Source organism: Bombus pascuorum, chromosome 3 (genome assembly GCF_905332965.1).
Source record: "Bombus pascuorum chromosome 3, iyBomPasc1.1, whole genome shotgun sequence".
NCBI classification, from domain to species: Eukaryota; Metazoa; Arthropoda; class Insecta; order Hymenoptera; family Apidae; genus Bombus; species Bombus pascuorum.
This window is the reverse complement of record NC_083490.1, coordinates 1,433,323-1,449,606: the sequence shown is the minus strand read 5'-3', so window position 1 is coordinate 1,449,606 and position 16,284 is coordinate 1,433,323. Positions and strand designations below refer to the sequence as shown.

The window sequence follows — 16,284 nt, the reverse complement described above, 5'->3', positions numbered from 1 at the left end:
TATTTGCATCGAATTCGTTTTCCAAGTCGTTCGATTTGTTTAAAGATTCTTCGCTCGATTTACACGACCTTGTCGACGCCACGCCGTATCTCCTTCTCAGTTTAGTCGCCTATTGTTAATTCGTTAAAATACGACTTTGCTCTTCCACGCACGACCGGAGACGATCGACGAGCGCGTTCGTCGCTGGGAACTCCGTCGACGGTGCGACGAATCGAGATCGCGAATCGGAGAGTACGAAACTCAACGAAAAAGCAGTCAAAACCACGGTAGATACGCAGTGCGACTGGTTTTCTAATGCCACGGGTCGCCTACGCGAATCGCGAGCATCGCGCGACACGCGGTTGCTCCGGTTTTCGGCTTGTGTCGCTTTGGCGAACGGACACGGGTACGCGTAACCGCGATAGAATCTGCGAATCGGACGAGCAAGCTTCTTTTCCTTGTCCCGCGTCCTGTCCATCGCGGTTCGGTTTCTTTCAAAAACTTTCACTCTCGGTCTCGGGCGCGCGCGTTTAACGCTCCTTCCACGAGGTTTTACGTTCGCCGGTTTCGCGCAATTAGCATTCTTATTTTATTGGCGCGATTAGGTAAAGTCTCGGCCGGCTCGTTACTTCATCGAATTTCGCCACCACGCAGCGCGCGCGCCTACAAATTTATACAAATCCGATAAGGAACAGCTTTCGTCCTTAACGGACGACCGTTCCTAGCGTTTGCACTCGCTCGTCCCAAGCTGAATGTTGAAACAGGCATGAAAAAATTACTCGCGCGTCATCACTTTTGTTTGATTAACAAGATCGTATTGTCTTCGGTGCGTCGAGCGCGCGTTTAAGATCGTTCAAATTCCTCGTCGTCCTCTCCGTTTTCGACAAACATCGCTCCGAGAGGTTTCGTTGAAATTCGACTTTTCCCCCTTTTCTCCCGTCCTCCTCCTCCTCCTCTTCCAGCGAAAAAAGAATTACCAGTTTCTTCGATTTTTCGTACGCCTACAGTTTATTATTAACGATACATACATTACAAAAATAATACTCGTTTGTCTTGTCTCCGTTCCCGTGTCTTTTACATAATTGACGCTCGTACGTGTAAAATATTTCTATTTAATTGGGTTTTTTGTTTCGGTGAAAATATTAATTGCGAGCGTTTAATTATCGCGATCGTTGGCGTAAAATTATTTTCTAGTTAAAGAGGTCGGAGAATGCGGGCAAATTACGTACATCGTCTTTTCGTTTCGAACGTAGCACGATCGGCCAAGGAAACTCGACGATTCGTCCGATTCTTCGTCGAATTGTTCGCCTTTTCACTTTCATTTGCCATTTTTGTTATTTTTTCGACCGAACAAATTCTTGCGATTTCTACGAATGGGCGATCGATTCGCCAGATAGAAGCGCTTTCGCTTGCCATTCCACGTAAAATACAAACTCGTTGAAAAGTCACTGATCGAAAGAACGAACGTTCCTGTGAATTGGCCGAAAGTGAAAAAAATATGTAACGAGGTAGAGGATAGAAAGACGATGGAACAAGAGAAAAATAACGTAAGCAGGATGCGAAAGAATCGAAAAACAGAAATCCTGTCAAACCGGGAAATTCTTAGAAATTAACGATCGCGATGGGTAGCTGGAATCGTCGTTAACGCGCAAACTGGAAGAAGGATCGACTTTGTCCGGGACGTGGTTGACGTGGTCGCGCCGAAGAAGCTTCCGTCGGTTCGGAAGAAGCGCGAATCGACGCGACGACGTAAATGTCACGTTTCCGCATCACCGAGACTCGTTTCGTACGACTTTTTACAAATCTATTAACGCAAAGAAAAAAGTAACGATCGTCGCATTGCCACAGATACGTTGAACATAAATTAATTTATGTGCGTCAGAAGAGGAAAAAGTTTAACGAATATACGCGTTTGTAACTCGTTCGCAGCGTCCGTAATTCGAGCCATCGCGCAAACGGTTAACTCTAGATTTCGTATAGAACGCGGCGGGATAGCTCGTCGTACGAGAGCCGACGTAGCGTGATCGTAGCCCGAGGCACAACGTAACCCTTTTTCCAACCCATTCTTTCGTTTCTCGTTCCTTCGTACAAAAGGTTATCCGCCTGTCCGCGCTCCTCGCATTTCTCTTTCTCGCAATTTCAAGCAACGATAGACGCGCGTCGTTCGATCCCGCCGATGCTTAGAATTTCTTGCACGCGTATGTCCAATCGCCAGTTACAAATCGACTTTTCGACCTCTGCGCGTCTACCGGGCAAACCTATGAAATACATCGACCGCTACTGGCTACGTACCAGTAGGGTGCATGGTAGTTTCGATAAATAACGAGTCTTTGTAATACCGCATTGTGCAAACTGTTTACGCGACGATCGCGCTATTTCTCTCTTAGTTCTGGCTACGAGCAAACTATCGATAGATTGTTTATCCACGACCTCTTCCGATAACCATAGATCGTTCGCTGTGCTTTTTATACGCGAGCTTCCACGACATTGACTTCCAACTCTGATTTAATCCGCTTTCCTTCGTTTTGTATATAAAAATGCTCGGACGAAAACATCAACGTCGAAAGAAACTTACGATGCAACCTCGTGTCGTTAGCGATCGCGGTTGCGCGGTAATACGTATGTACGTACCAAGTTTTTGTTAGGAGAACGGCACGCGTAAATCGTTTGCAATGTTTTTGGATTCCGAAATGCAACGATTACACGTCCGCTTCGTGAAAACATTCTGCTTGCAAAATTTGCCTTCTCCTTTTGCCAAAGAATATTCGCAATGAAAGTTCCACGGACGTTTAAACAGCGACGATGATCGAATCGAGATGCAACGGCCTCTTAAACTTTGCGCCAATTGCTTGAAATTATGTCGTAAAAGAAAGGAACACAGGGTCGCTTCGATCGTACGCTGCGAGGTATACCGTATACGAGGTGTACCAAAAAAAAAAAAAAAAAAATGAAACGATAGTACCGATAAATCGGTGAAAACTATCGGCAGCGAATCGCTAATTGCACGCTAATACGATAATACGTAATCGATCTTGGCAAACTTTCGGATAGAATTTCGATAGATGAAATTAAAAGAGTAACGATCGCGTGGAAACTCGACCGACGTTTAGACTTTGACTTTAACTTTTCAGCTGTCGCCATGTTCCGTGTTTTTTCGCCGTGCAAATTAAAGGGAAATGAAACTAATCTATATTAATTCGTACTAACGATACGACGAACGTTGGAAGATCGTTGTAAAAAGATTATCCATTTGCATTTCCGTTCGTCATGCAACTACGCTACGCGAGCAAACGTAAATTTCAAATACTATCGTCGTTGTTTTAACGTTTACTCGAACGGCGAAACTATTTATTTTGCGCTATTGACCGTTATCGACAATTCTCGAGACACACGTACGAAGAGTACACGAAAAAAAAAAAAGCTGGAAACGTCGAGTTTCAGCGTTTCTCGGAAAACGAGCATTTATTTTTCGTTATCGCGTTAACGTTACAATTTCGTATTTCCCCTCGTATCCAGATAAAACGTAATGTTATTTCGAGTAACTCGGTACAACGCTGAGAGTACAGAAGCGATACGAGAGGACGTTACTCTCGAATTTCGTTCACCTTCCCCTCTTTCTCCCGTCAACGATAAATCGATTCGTACGCCGAATGCGATTTTTCCAACAAACGCGTCGCTTGCGCATTTATCGCAAATGTATCGATTACGAGTCGCGTCCATTACAACTAACCTCTATCGGTCGGAGCGTAGAAAGGAAAAAGTTTCGGTAAAGTTACGGTACAAAGAACATCTGCGATATTAGATTGTATCTCCTTTATCTCTCCGTATTTATTCATCCGCGAGGTGTCAATACGCAGCTTTCGTTACCGATACAATCGAGTTATCGATACAACCGTTTTTGCCGCAACGATCGTCGTCGTTGACCGCCCGACAGCCCGATGATGTCTACGGAGATCAGACACCAAAGACGTAAAATGGATCGTTGCCACTTTGGTCGCTTTGGACAAACGAGGCTTTACGTTCTTCGAGGCGATCAAACGACTAAACGTCTCGCGGTGCGGCGGTCGGATTAGTATCGCGCCATTGACCCGATCCAGATCGAAAGCTAAGACCGATCGATCGCCGGTTACGCGTATAGGAAAAAGTACTCGAACATGCCGACACCCTATAGATATGGAAACCGATATCGGCGTTGCGTCATGGTCGCTGCTCGACGGTCGACGACGATCACCATACACAGCGAGAACAGTCGTACAGGTAAAGGCCCGTACAGACAGCTTTTTTTATCGATATCTCGAAAACCGATAAATCTGGGAACCTAGAATTTTGTATCGCGAGTTCAGCCCTAGTTCGGTGAAATTTCGCGACGACGAACGAACGATAGAAATCGATGCCGGGTTAAACGCGGCCGCGCGCATCGTGACGTTTCTACGAAAGTAACGAGTACTCGGGACAGTGATCGGAATGGTGCAAAGGAGAAGTTGCGCGTTTTTTAAGGAACGCGTGAGGTCGTTATCGATACTCGTAACACGAGTTGCACAATATTTGTAATGCGTGGTAAAATACGGCAATTTCGCGTTTCGATCGGGTGTACGAAAACATGGCGCTCGCAAAGGACGATTGCTTTCTAACCTAATTTTTATTTACACGGTGTCGTAGAACACCATAGCAACCGACGTGTCTCTCAGTACGGCGATTGGAAAATCCTCTTTGGCAACAAAGTAATAACGTTCCAAACATTCGTTACGGCGATACGCAGCGACGCGAGGCAGAGAACGAATTAAATTCGTTATCTAGTCTGTAAGCAAAAATGGCGCGAGTCGAACGAGAACTACGCTGAAAAGTAAACAACCTTCGTCGTTCGTAGCTTCGCTATTTCGACGATACAAAAGTAAAGTCCTAATTTTAACTTAATGTATAAATATATATATTGGAAAATCCCCGATACTTTAATCTTCATAAGTTAACCCGACTGTAATTGTCCGAGATTTGCGATAACGAGCTTGGGCTCGAGGCGACAACTAGTCGCCGAACGTAGCTCGCGGGATTAACGTTTTACCTAATAGAGGCATAGAATAATCGTATAGCTCTCCTTAAAAAGAAATAGTCGTAGCGACACCCGACGGCAAACGTTCCAATGGTCTCTGCCCCGTGGCTCGCCGCATTCCTCGGGCACGACGGCTAGCCCGAGGACCCGCTAGAAATCTTAGGATTATTTAGTCAACCAAGGTCCTTCAAACGGACAAACAGTCTTTATTCCGACAGTCCTTAAATCCACCACCCGCTACGAGAGGGTACGGGAAATCTGCTTTTTTCGCGAACGACGCTTCCAACGACGCTAGCAACGTCCTCTCGAAGGCGGCCAACGTCCTTCTCTGATCACAAATATAGAAATTAACCAATTTCCGAGCGAAGGTTTTTCTCGACGAATCCGATGATCTCGTGCCCTTAGACACGTCTCGTCGTAGTTTTTCTCTGCTGCATCACCGCGACGGAAAACACGTTTTCTCGTGCGACCTCGCCGCATGAATGTGAATACTTTGCGTTTTCAATGAAACGTCAGACTTAGACTCCGAAGGAAAGTACATTACGCTATCCCGTTAACCGCGCGGAATCGTTATCGAACCTAAGACCATCGTCGTTAGCGTCTAATCACCGCGGTTACTCGTCGATTCTGTAATACACTTGTGCTAACCGACATTATCTCCATTGTATTACAACGTCGGCTAATTCCAGAGAATATTTATTACACGTTCCTAACTTTAATCGTAATGCGAACTCGACATATATATACATATTCTTTTTTCGTGCGCGCAAATAAAAAGAGTTAACGACGATTGATAGAAAAAAATTGGTTATAAATCATCGATATATGCGGCTTGAAATCAGTAATTCAAATTATTACGAAACACGTTCTGGCAACAGCATCGTTGCGAGAACCAACGATGCGGTCGGCGTATTTTTTTTCTTCAGTTTTTCATATTTTCCTCCGCGATTCGTCCCCGGAGACGCGTCGACGATGTACGACAGCGAAATAAGAAGATCGCAAACGAATTACGTGGAATATATCGAAAATCGGACGTCGTAGAATCGGAGAAACGAAATAATTACGACATAGCGTAGAAAGTAGATAAATCCGTAAGAAAACGTGGAATGGATCTAATGGCTGGATCTGAAACGCGAAAAAAGAAGGACGAGCAAGCCTTTCACGAATCGAGCCAGTTGTTTCTTCGTGTCGCATCCTATTACGTTCGGTGGTACGGATCCACGTTTGTTTTCATTTAGACGTAACAGAAGCGAGTTACGTTGTGAAAGCGTTCGCATAACGCTCGGAGTAAAACGAGCGCCGGTATGTACGAACGGATGTTAAGTCAGAGCCGTGGATCTGTCCACGGCGGAGAAAGTAAGCCGTTTCCTCTTCCTGGTTCGCGTAGATCAATTTTTCCTCCATACGTTCATTGATGATTCGCGACAACAACACCGACGTGAAATTTCGCTCCGTTTATTCCTTTTTGTTTTTTTTTTTTTTTTTTTATCGCGTTCTCGGTTCGTCCAAATTTCCCAAAGGAAAACATGGAAACCGAAATACACGAGATTCGTTCAAAGTTACCTTGAACCTCGAGCAACGGAACGTGCCACTTTTGTCGCGTCTTTCCTCGTAACGCTGTCCGATCGACGGACGCGGCGTTTTAGTCAAAGATCGACGAGTCCGTAATCCGTGGTTGACGAACGCGCGACGTCTTTGACGTTTGAAAAATTGTCAAATCTCGCCATTTACGAGTCTGCCAGACGATTCAATGGCCACCGTATCTAATTGCACGCGTATTTGTACGAGGCCGAAACCTCGGGCGGTTTCGTTCGCTCCGTTGGTCGCGACGTCATCGATGGAAACGAATTTTCGCGTAGAACGAAAATTACGACGCATAGACGATAACGGAGAAAGTGGCTTGGGATAAAACAACACCGATAACTTGTGATTTTCAATGTATTATTATCAGCACATGATAGTTTCGCATCCATCTCACAAAGTAAGAATCAGACAAAACGTCAACAATCATAAATAAGAAACAAAAAAGAAAAAAAAGAAGAAACGGACGTTACAGGCCGCCGGAGAGCCGCGTTCCAAAAGTCAGCTTTTAACGTCAAAAGAGTTGATACTCGTTCGTGTAATATAGTTCGTAATACAGAGGCGACTCAACGAGTAATCGTTACAATATTACAAAATATCACAACGTTAATATCTGCCGGGTGTTTTTCGCGCGACTCCTGCACGGAGAAAGAAGAAGAACGACGCTTAAATATAAAGGCCGTACGGTCCAAGGTAATAAGCGAATAAAGAAAGAAAGAAAGAAAGAAAGGAACGCGACAACGCGTCGATCGCGTCCGTCCGATATACGCGCGAGAAAGACGCGCGTCTTTTACCTCGAACCCTGCGGGAAGTCTTGAGAATTTCCACCGGGCAGAAAACGAACGCTCGTCGATCTCGTGCCTCTGGAAGCACAAAGAGCCGCGCGGTGCCTGTCGCGTTACAAAAAACCGGACCGGGCTAACAAAACGCATTAGAAACGCGCGTTCCTACGAAAACTGGTTCTTCGAGTACGAAGGACTCCTTTTCTTCGCAGGGGAGAACGTAACAGCGCGAAATCGGCCGGTGAAATCACGTACCCCCGCGACGTTCTCAGCCTGACTTAGACCTCGACACACCTTGGTCTTCGACGGGTATTTCGCGCGATTGGGACACGAGACAGCGAACGAACCGCTCGATGATTGGACCGTGGACTTGGAGGTGAACGATACCACGCTCGTTTCGCTTCGCGTGTCCGGACTCGGTCGACTGGAATAAATTAAAAGAACATCCGCGACGCGAGAGAAGAGTAACGCTAGGCAGAGTAAGATAGGCAGAACCGTGGAGGAATTTGCGCGGCGCACGGGTACAAGGATCGCCGGTCGCCGAACAGCGTGCGTCTTTTTAAATAAAAATTTGTCTCCGCATCGACGTACCTTGAAAAAATAGCGTACGACGCGCGTACCGGTCGGCGACTCGGCAGCGACGTGACACGGTGATCCGTAGGGAAATCGGACGAGCATCGGAGAAAAATACCGCGGCAAACAGCGTAATGGAAAACGAGTAGAAACGGAATGATCGTAGAGGAGGAAAGATCGCGGGGGGACGACGGAGTTACGGGCTCTCGATTACCAGTTTCGTTCCACGTCGATTAGTCGCACTTGCTTGCGTTGGTCGGGCAATTTTTTTTTTTTTATACCTTCCGATAGACGATTTACGTTATCGTGGGAAATGGAAGGAAGTGCGACGAAACTCTTACGCGTACAATTATCCAGCGCGTCGTTCGAGCGATATTGGTTTTTCCGTTAAGTAATAGGTTACCGCGTCGCACTGTAACGTCCGTGACATATCTCGCTTGTTGCAGCGTTCGATCGGATCAAACTGTATCGAATAGATCACGCTCCAGGCTTGGAATTTCGACTTGGCGACTTACACGCGAGCCCGTAATATCCATGACAAAGTAGAAAAAGTAGGGAATCGTGGATCGCAGTGATCGTAGCGATACGCGCGTTAGCGAAAAACAAGCGTAGGCGCGAATACTGTTGGTTCGTTTTATCGAGAACGTAGAAGGTATCGAAACGACGAAACGCGAGTCGAGCTAAAGTAAAATAAAATTGCAGCGCGAGAACGATGGAATAGTTAAAATTAGCCAAGAGCTATCTTCGCTCTGGAAGCTTGTATAAAATATAGACGAGAAACAAAGAGGCTAGACTTTTTTCTTAGAGCGAAAGCTTTTGATTTTTGCGCGCACGATTGCTACACGCTTCGCGCTTGTCTTAATCGTTACTTTTTCTGCTTCGTTTCTTTAATTAGTTGGTTAGTCTACCGGCGAAACGGAATGGCTGGTCGCAAGGCGCCAAACAAGGAGCAACTTTTCCCTTCTTCTCCTCCTCTTTCTTCTTCCTCTGGCTTTCTTCTCCACGGTTCCTCCTTGCGTACCGCGATTATTCGCTGTCTTTCTCTCCGTCTCTCTCTACGAGTCTCGTTCACGCTCGACGTATTCAGGCACGCTTATGTACACAAAACGTTATCGTCTTCTCGCTTCTTGCCATTTTTCTTCGTAGACGACGACGCGCGACGAACTTTCGCCGACGCCGTCCGCGCCCGATACGCTAGCAGTTACAGGTAATTGGAGTAATTGGGGGAGAGGACGAACGGTATATAACACCAGCCATTTACCTACGTAACAATTACTATCGCTCTATATACAAGGAATCGCTAACGCGGTCGCCGATCGCACCAGATAACCAAAAAATCAAACTCCAGCTTCCTTCTTCGTCTTTCTTCCTTCCTTTATTCCTTCTATGCGTTTCTTTCCCCTGTTTTCGCTTCGTATCTCTGGCTTAATAACGGGATAGCGGAAAAGGTACGAGGACGAGAATACGACAATTATAGAGTAATATCACGGAAAACTGTCCAGCCTCGAAAATTAAATAATGTGGCACTTGATGAATCTCGTTTCGCCGATTCCAAGTGTCTCGTACAATGGAATCTCCTCTCGCGACAGGGAGGAGGAAACGACGCTCTTTTCTCTCTCTCTCTCTCTCTCTCGTTCTGTCTTTCTCATACACGCAACGTTCAAGCACGCATACGCAAAAGGTCGCATACGCGAACGAGAGCAAAAAAGAAACTAGAGGAAAAAGAAAGGAGCCGGCATAGAGGCTACAAAGTACAGAACCGTCGCGACAAAAATCGATTCGCGAGAATATATTAGACGGAAATACGTACTACAAAGTGGAGTTAAATCCATGAATAAAAATAAATACATCATCGAAACAGCGACGAAGACGTCCGACGCGGAATCCGTTCGGTTCGAGCGAACCAACTGAACGATAGAACGCTATATATTTGTATATCTATATATATATATATACACACACGCGCGCGCGCACACATGCACATATACAGATGTACATATGTGCGTGTGTATATATATATATACATGAATATATGTACATACGAAACGCTTGTATCTTAAACGATAGAAAAAATCGACGAAAAGGAAAAAGTATAGCCGAAATGAATCGTTCAAAAATATTTTTTGTACGTTAGCGCGCGTGCAGCGGGTCTACGCTCGCTAGACTCGCGTTTTCTCTTACATTATATTTTTTAAACGTTGTCCGATATCGAGTCCTCTCGAGGATCGAAACGAACGCGCGTGTTTCGGTCCGCTTTATAGTAGTATACCGCACGGTCGTCTACGCGAACGACAAAGGAACCGTGAACACAGGTAGAAAAAAAAAAGAAGCGCATCGTTCAACGCTACTCGACGTCGAACGGTTTTAACGTTACGCATTGAGCGCCGATCGCGCTTCGTCATATTTTCCTCTCTCTCTGTTTATCTCTCATTTTTCATTCTTCTCGCGCATCGATGCGCGCTTTCTAATACGCTATCTCCGATCTCTGTCAAAACTATCTTTTTCTCGTTTAATTACGTAAACAACACGCTTTTCGATCTGCTCTCGAAGCACGGTCGACGAGAAGAAAATTGAAAAATAAAAAAGAAAAAGAAAAGGGAAAAAGAGGAATCGTTTTTTATTGTGCTTCGACTTGGCGGAAGAGAATACGCGTCGCGTGGCCGAGCTGCGTGCACCCGTGCACCGGTTTTCGTCGACGAAGCGTCCTGTACGACTCGTCGCGTCTAATTACCACGGGTTTGCTAATTACCGCGAAATCAGTTCCATAAATTTCGACTCGACGTATAAAAAGAAAGATTTAGCAAGGTTTTGAGCGCAAAGGACGATCGATCGGGTTACCGGTGCGACGTACGAGAAGCAGCGTAAAGCGCCCAACTCCGATAAGGCGGATAGGCAACCGAAACGAATAATTTGGATAGGAGATCGAGGTGCACCGGCGTGTGAGTCCATGGTCGCCGCGTTCAACCGTCCTCTCGACGATTCCCTCGTCCAGCTTCGTTGTCCTCGCAACTATCGGGGCTCGTAGGCCTCGTAGACGAGCTCTGGCACCAGGGCCAGCGAAAACGTAGCGCTGGCCTGTCTCGCGTACTGTCTTCTCGCCGCGATAGCTTCGTGTTACCTATTATTCTCTTCCATCACCACCTGCTTGAACACACCCGCGGGCATCTGACTTTTGATCTCGTGGCTACCGAGCGCGGTCGTCCCGTCTTTCGCTATGAATAGTTGCAGTCCAGTTGCTACAAACATCGATAATCAGAAACATTAGAGATCAGGCGTTAGATACGCGACGTTTAAAAATGAAAAAAGTAAAGTAGTCGATAGTTTTTTTCCCCGTAGACTCGATTATGCTGTTTGCATTGCGTCTTGTTGACGTCGAAAAACCAATTACGTTTAATCGACCAATTATAACTTTTTACGTCGCGTTTCAACGACCATTCGTATTTGTCGATTAAAAAAAAAAAAAAAAAAAGAAAAAAAAAACAGAGAAAGAGCGGAGTCGAGTACGAAATGAAACAGAGGGTGTAACGTACTCTCGGAGCTCTCGAGATCCGTCTGCTCCAAGTTCGTTGCTTTGATCAGTTCGTCGATCAGGGAGTCCGGGTTCGGCCTGGTCACCTCGACCCTGCACAGGATCGGATTTCCCGCGCCATCTTCCGCTTTTTTCCTACGCTCCAACGCCGCCTTTGCTCGGTCCAGAGATCCCGTTTCGCTGAGACCGGAACCACCGGAAGGATTTCTAGGGAACAGACGAATCGACAATTACCATACGCTATTTTTCTCTTCCTTCTCGATGTTTCGATTTCTGCCGTTTCGAGCACTGGCACGGAATAATGCGTCTCTTCTTTTCCGTTTCATCTTAGATTTTCCAAGAAGCAAATCGCCGCAGAGGACATGGTCGTTGGTCGGACGATGAACAAAAAAAAGGAGGAAAAAAAAAAGAAGAAAACACGAACATCCGGCCATGAAAGGTATTGAGACAAAGTTAATAAATATTTATTATTGCTCCTAAGAAACACGGTCCTTGGATTCTTTACGATTTTACGACAGTGTCGGCTTTTACAAGATGGCAATTCCGTGCCAGCGCTCGTCTTCCTCGCGGGATAATTGGACACGAATAATTTCCACGACCACACCTCGTGCAAAAACATCGTCACGTTCGATACAAAGATCAAGGAACACACGAGAGCTGTTGTTGGTTGCTACGACGCTAACGAAACAAAAGCAAAGGTCGAAAGCGAGTGACCGGTTTTTGAACGCGTCTCGTAACGATCGAATACGGTGGACGTTTTGGGACGAGGCTGACAGATGAGAACAAGCTAAACAGGAAGGTGCGTATCAAGCGGCGAGACTGCTAATTTTTATGATCGAATATGTGCCAAAGTGAATACGCTGGGTTCGCATGCAACAAGCCAACCGTCACCACATCGACGTTACGTTACGTTACGTTACGTTACGAATCGGACCGGCGAGTCGAGCCAGCCCTATCCAAATTCGCCGCTCTTCTCGCGCTCTCTTTGCTTTTCGCCGAATCAACTTGCAAAAGCGGCCAGAGAAGTCGACGAATTTGCTGCGCGGTATAGACCTTACGGACGTCGCATATTCGATATTTTAAATGTCAGAGATTCGTTACAAGGTGAAATCCGCTTATGGACAGGTCCGAGTTACGCAAGTGCTCGACTCTTTGCGCTTGCACTTTTTCCTCGGCAAAACTACAAAATATCGTGATTGTAGCGGATGAGAACGAACGCCGATAGTTTCGCGCGAGAGTATACAACCCGAGCGGTTCTTTCCATCGTGGGAAAACGGTCGATCGATCAAGATCAACGAGCAACTTAGTCTAATGAAATTACATTTTTATATCGTTTACAACTGATAAAAAATATACGTGCAAAAAAGTGATTACGAGTATCAGTAGCATCGAATCGATGGAAAGGCTTGTCGATCGAAGCACAGCGGATAGAGGAAACGCGTTTAAAAGTTGCCAAAGCTCGTTCGCTTTTTAAGTTGGATGGAATTTAAAAAAATATTGTCTAATAGTTTTTCTAATAGTTCTAGAAGTTTCGCAGACGGACATGTGGAGACATCGGCGCAATACGTTTGCGTATGTTTCTACGTAGTCGTTCAACGCGGTTCGTGAAAACGTAAAAAATTCAACCAGAGTATTAGACGGCGTTTCTTTTTTTGTAACGATCGAATTAAACTCATTAAATATCGCATAAATCAAGTTTACGTAATTGTTTTTCTCGTACTTGCCCGTAATTTCGCTGAATCATGACTTTATGCAAACGTACGTGACACTCGTTTGTTATTTTGTACATTTAACCTGTTCCTTTATGGAACAGCGGCTAAAAAGTTGTAATTCCGATACTCGAAACACGCTCCGAATTTCGCAATTGCGTCGTGGAACGAAGGACGGGCACGACGCAGTTCCGATTTCGATATCAAGGCTTCGACGTCGTGTCTGTATCCACGTGTCCGCGCGAGTCACGTCGAAAGTGCAAAGCGAGAAACAGAAAGAGAGAGAGAGAGAGAAAGAAAGATACAGAGACTAGAAAAAATTAGAAAAGAAAAGAAAAACGAAGAGAATTAAGACGAAAGCATGGACTGACGGTGGGGTTATGCTGTTTCGGTGCTGGGAGCTCGGTGGAGCGACTTCCGGTACCCCTAAGGAGGACTCTTCGGAGTCCGCTGGGCTGGTGGCGACCGTAGCCAGCTTGCCCCCCGCCCCGTCCAGCAACTTCCGGTGACTTCCGCCAATACCCCTGCAAGGATTCACAAAGCCATCCAAACTGCAAGGAAAGCTACACCTCCTCTCGTCCTTCGTTCAAGTTACTCGCTTCGTCCCCCTATTTTCTTTCGTTTACCCTTTTTCCCTATACCCGTTCGCCCCCTCGGTGTTTCTTCGATGTACGTCGCGCACGCTTCCACAGTCGCAGCTGCCTTTTCCTCCAAAATCCTTCGTCGTCCAAACGATTACGTTGCTTTCTTCGTAGCTATCGTCGGAGGCAAGTGGAGAGTAGCGCGTCGACTGCGGAAGCGTTCGGCGAGATACATCTTCCGCGCAGCTTGTCGATATTGCTCGATCGCTCGAGGTCATCGTGATCGCTTTATCAACGGATCGTTTACGACGCTTTTCTACGACGGCCGGTTTTTCTATCGCGCAACTGTATCAACGGTAAAACTGTACAACGTAAGTTGTTATCCATCTTTCGGCCGACAGATGTTCTTCCTTCTCCGCAACTAGCAAACAACGAGAAGCAGAAATTTCGATCCAAACGTTTTCACCGAAACAGTCCCTTCGAGCGTGTTTAACGAAACGCTGTTCCAATATCCTCCTTCTAGTACGTGCGTCGTGTTCAAGTACAGTTGCGCCTCCTGTAAACTTTTACACGCGAGAGATCAGAGAGAACGTCTTACGATCGTACGATACTAAAATCGCTACTTAGAATCGTCGAATTTTAGCATCTGTAGAGGGAAACTCGGGCGATCGAGGAAACGAAGCGAAAGCTGATGTCGCAGCGAGTGTATCTAACGTGTTTGTCCGATGCCTCGTCGATAGAATGTTAAAAATCGTACATATAATACCTGTGACGTCGAGCGTCGTTAATTTCTAACATCGTTTCGAGGAATCGTAACGACGCGATGGAGAAAATATGCCTAGGACCTAACGCGTACGTGCTAAAAATACGCGACGAGAGTTTACGTAAAAACATGTAATTGCGATAAATTATAAAAAGAACAAAAAATTGATACGTGTGCTCGTAACCGAACGAGTGGAAAAAGGCGCAAGTAGAAAAGAACCGCCAGTCCTTGTTCCGTTCACTCGAGATACTACGACGCACGATTCGGATTTTGACGAGTCTCGTCGATTCGATGGTCGGTCCTTTTAAACGAACGACATCCGATACCAGACATTGTCGATTTAAAAGAACGTACTCGCGTATCCAGAAATCGAGTCGACGCGCTCGACGACTACCGCGGGTTGCTCGCGCAAAACCTATGAAACTACGCTACGCCGGTTAAACGCAGAACAACGAGCAGAGGGAGTAAATAAAACAGATGGAAGGCAGAAAATCATCGAACGGAAGGACAGGGGGATTTAATTAAAAACAATTATAACAAAGAAAGTCGCTGATGAATGAAACCTACCTGAGGGTCTGAGCGGTCGTCGCGGAACGTAGCGAGGCTCTGGGGTTATCGGGCCTATGTAGGGGATCGGGAGAGGATACGGCTCTGGCCTGGTCAACCAGCCGCAAAACCGGACTCGTCTTGCCTTTCTCGATGCAGTCGCAGGTTTTCGAGATACTTCTCCAACCTGGCTGACCGATTCTCGGTTTTGCGGTTGGCACGTTCACGCTGTTCCCTCGTTCGTTCCGATCGTTCGTCGCCGAATTCGTCGCGTTACGTTCGTTTAGCGCGTCGAAGCTGTTCCTCTCGACGTTCTTTCGCAAGTGTCGCGGGACGTCCTGTGGTCCGGGCACTTTGAACACGCCAGAGTCGTTACAGGCGTTTTCGTTAACGCGACCGTTGTCGCTCGAAACCACGCCGTTCCTCGATCGATTCGTTTCGCTTTGATCGTTCGATAGAGGAACGGCTGCTATACTCGATCTTAGAGGATTCCGCGCGATCGATCTTCCCTCGCGAGACGAAAGAGGGCTGGGTATAGACCAGAACCTGTTTCGTGGGTCCAGCAGCATCGAGGAAGACGAGGTCGGGGATTCAGAGTCGAGAGAGGTCTCGGGTCTGGCAGGCTGCTGGCACGAGGACTTTTGGGAGACATTGGGGATACGTGGAGCCCATACCGGCCAGGAGGGTGACCTATAAAGATCACAACACAAATATTCAAGCATGCAAAAATAATAATAAACTCATATACAGTATGAAGTAGAGACGAAAATGAGAAGATGTGGGAGACGTAAAAAGAAAAAAAAAAAAAAATAAAAATAAAAATATATATATCTGGCAAGAGAGAAAATCCAGAGTCTCAAGAAAGTAACAAAAATAAAAAAAAAGAAAAAAGAAAAATACAAAAAAAAAAAAAGAAATAAATCTAATGTTTCCCTCGTAAATCGTTATCGATGCCTTCTTGTCAACAACCGTTCAACGAACACGTGCTAAGATAATAAGAGTCCGAGTAGTTAGTAAGTTCGGTAGAGTAGAGAGAATTCGATGGCGTACGTGTTGATGTTCCTTTTGTTAAGAGGCAAGCACCGAAACTTCTCCGAGGAGAAATTTCTAGAAAGTTACCGATAATGAAATTTGAAAAGATTCTGTCGAAAGATTCGATTAGAATATAGACGTAAGCGTAGAGTTCGAAAGCAA

The 16,284-nt window shown here is 45.9% G+C and overlaps 1 protein-coding gene across 5 annotated transcripts in view; it reads right to left on the bottom strand.

The window, feature by feature from the left end:
• Positions 1-6,946: 6,946 nt before the first annotated feature.
• Positions 6,947-16,284, bottom strand: part of LOC132905248 (EEIG family member 2) — a 53,516-nt gene continuing 44,178 nt past the window's right edge. For 3 of the 5 annotated variants that reach the window (XM_060956370.1, XM_060956371.1, XM_060956372.1), the window contains exons 7-10: positions 15,112-15,780; positions 13,572-13,724; positions 11,493-11,698; positions 6,947-11,198 (exon numbers count right to left, since the gene is read on the bottom strand). In XM_060956370.1, coding sequence (XP_060812353.1) covers positions 11,077-11,198; positions 11,493-11,698; positions 13,572-13,724; positions 15,112-15,780 — 1,150 coding nt within the window. In that variant the 3' untranslated portion in view covers positions 6,947-11,076. The remainder of the gene's footprint in view (positions 11,199-11,492; positions 11,699-13,571; positions 13,725-15,111; positions 15,781-16,284) is intronic. The other 2 variants (XM_060956373.1, XM_060956374.1) reach the window with 2 other exon arrangements.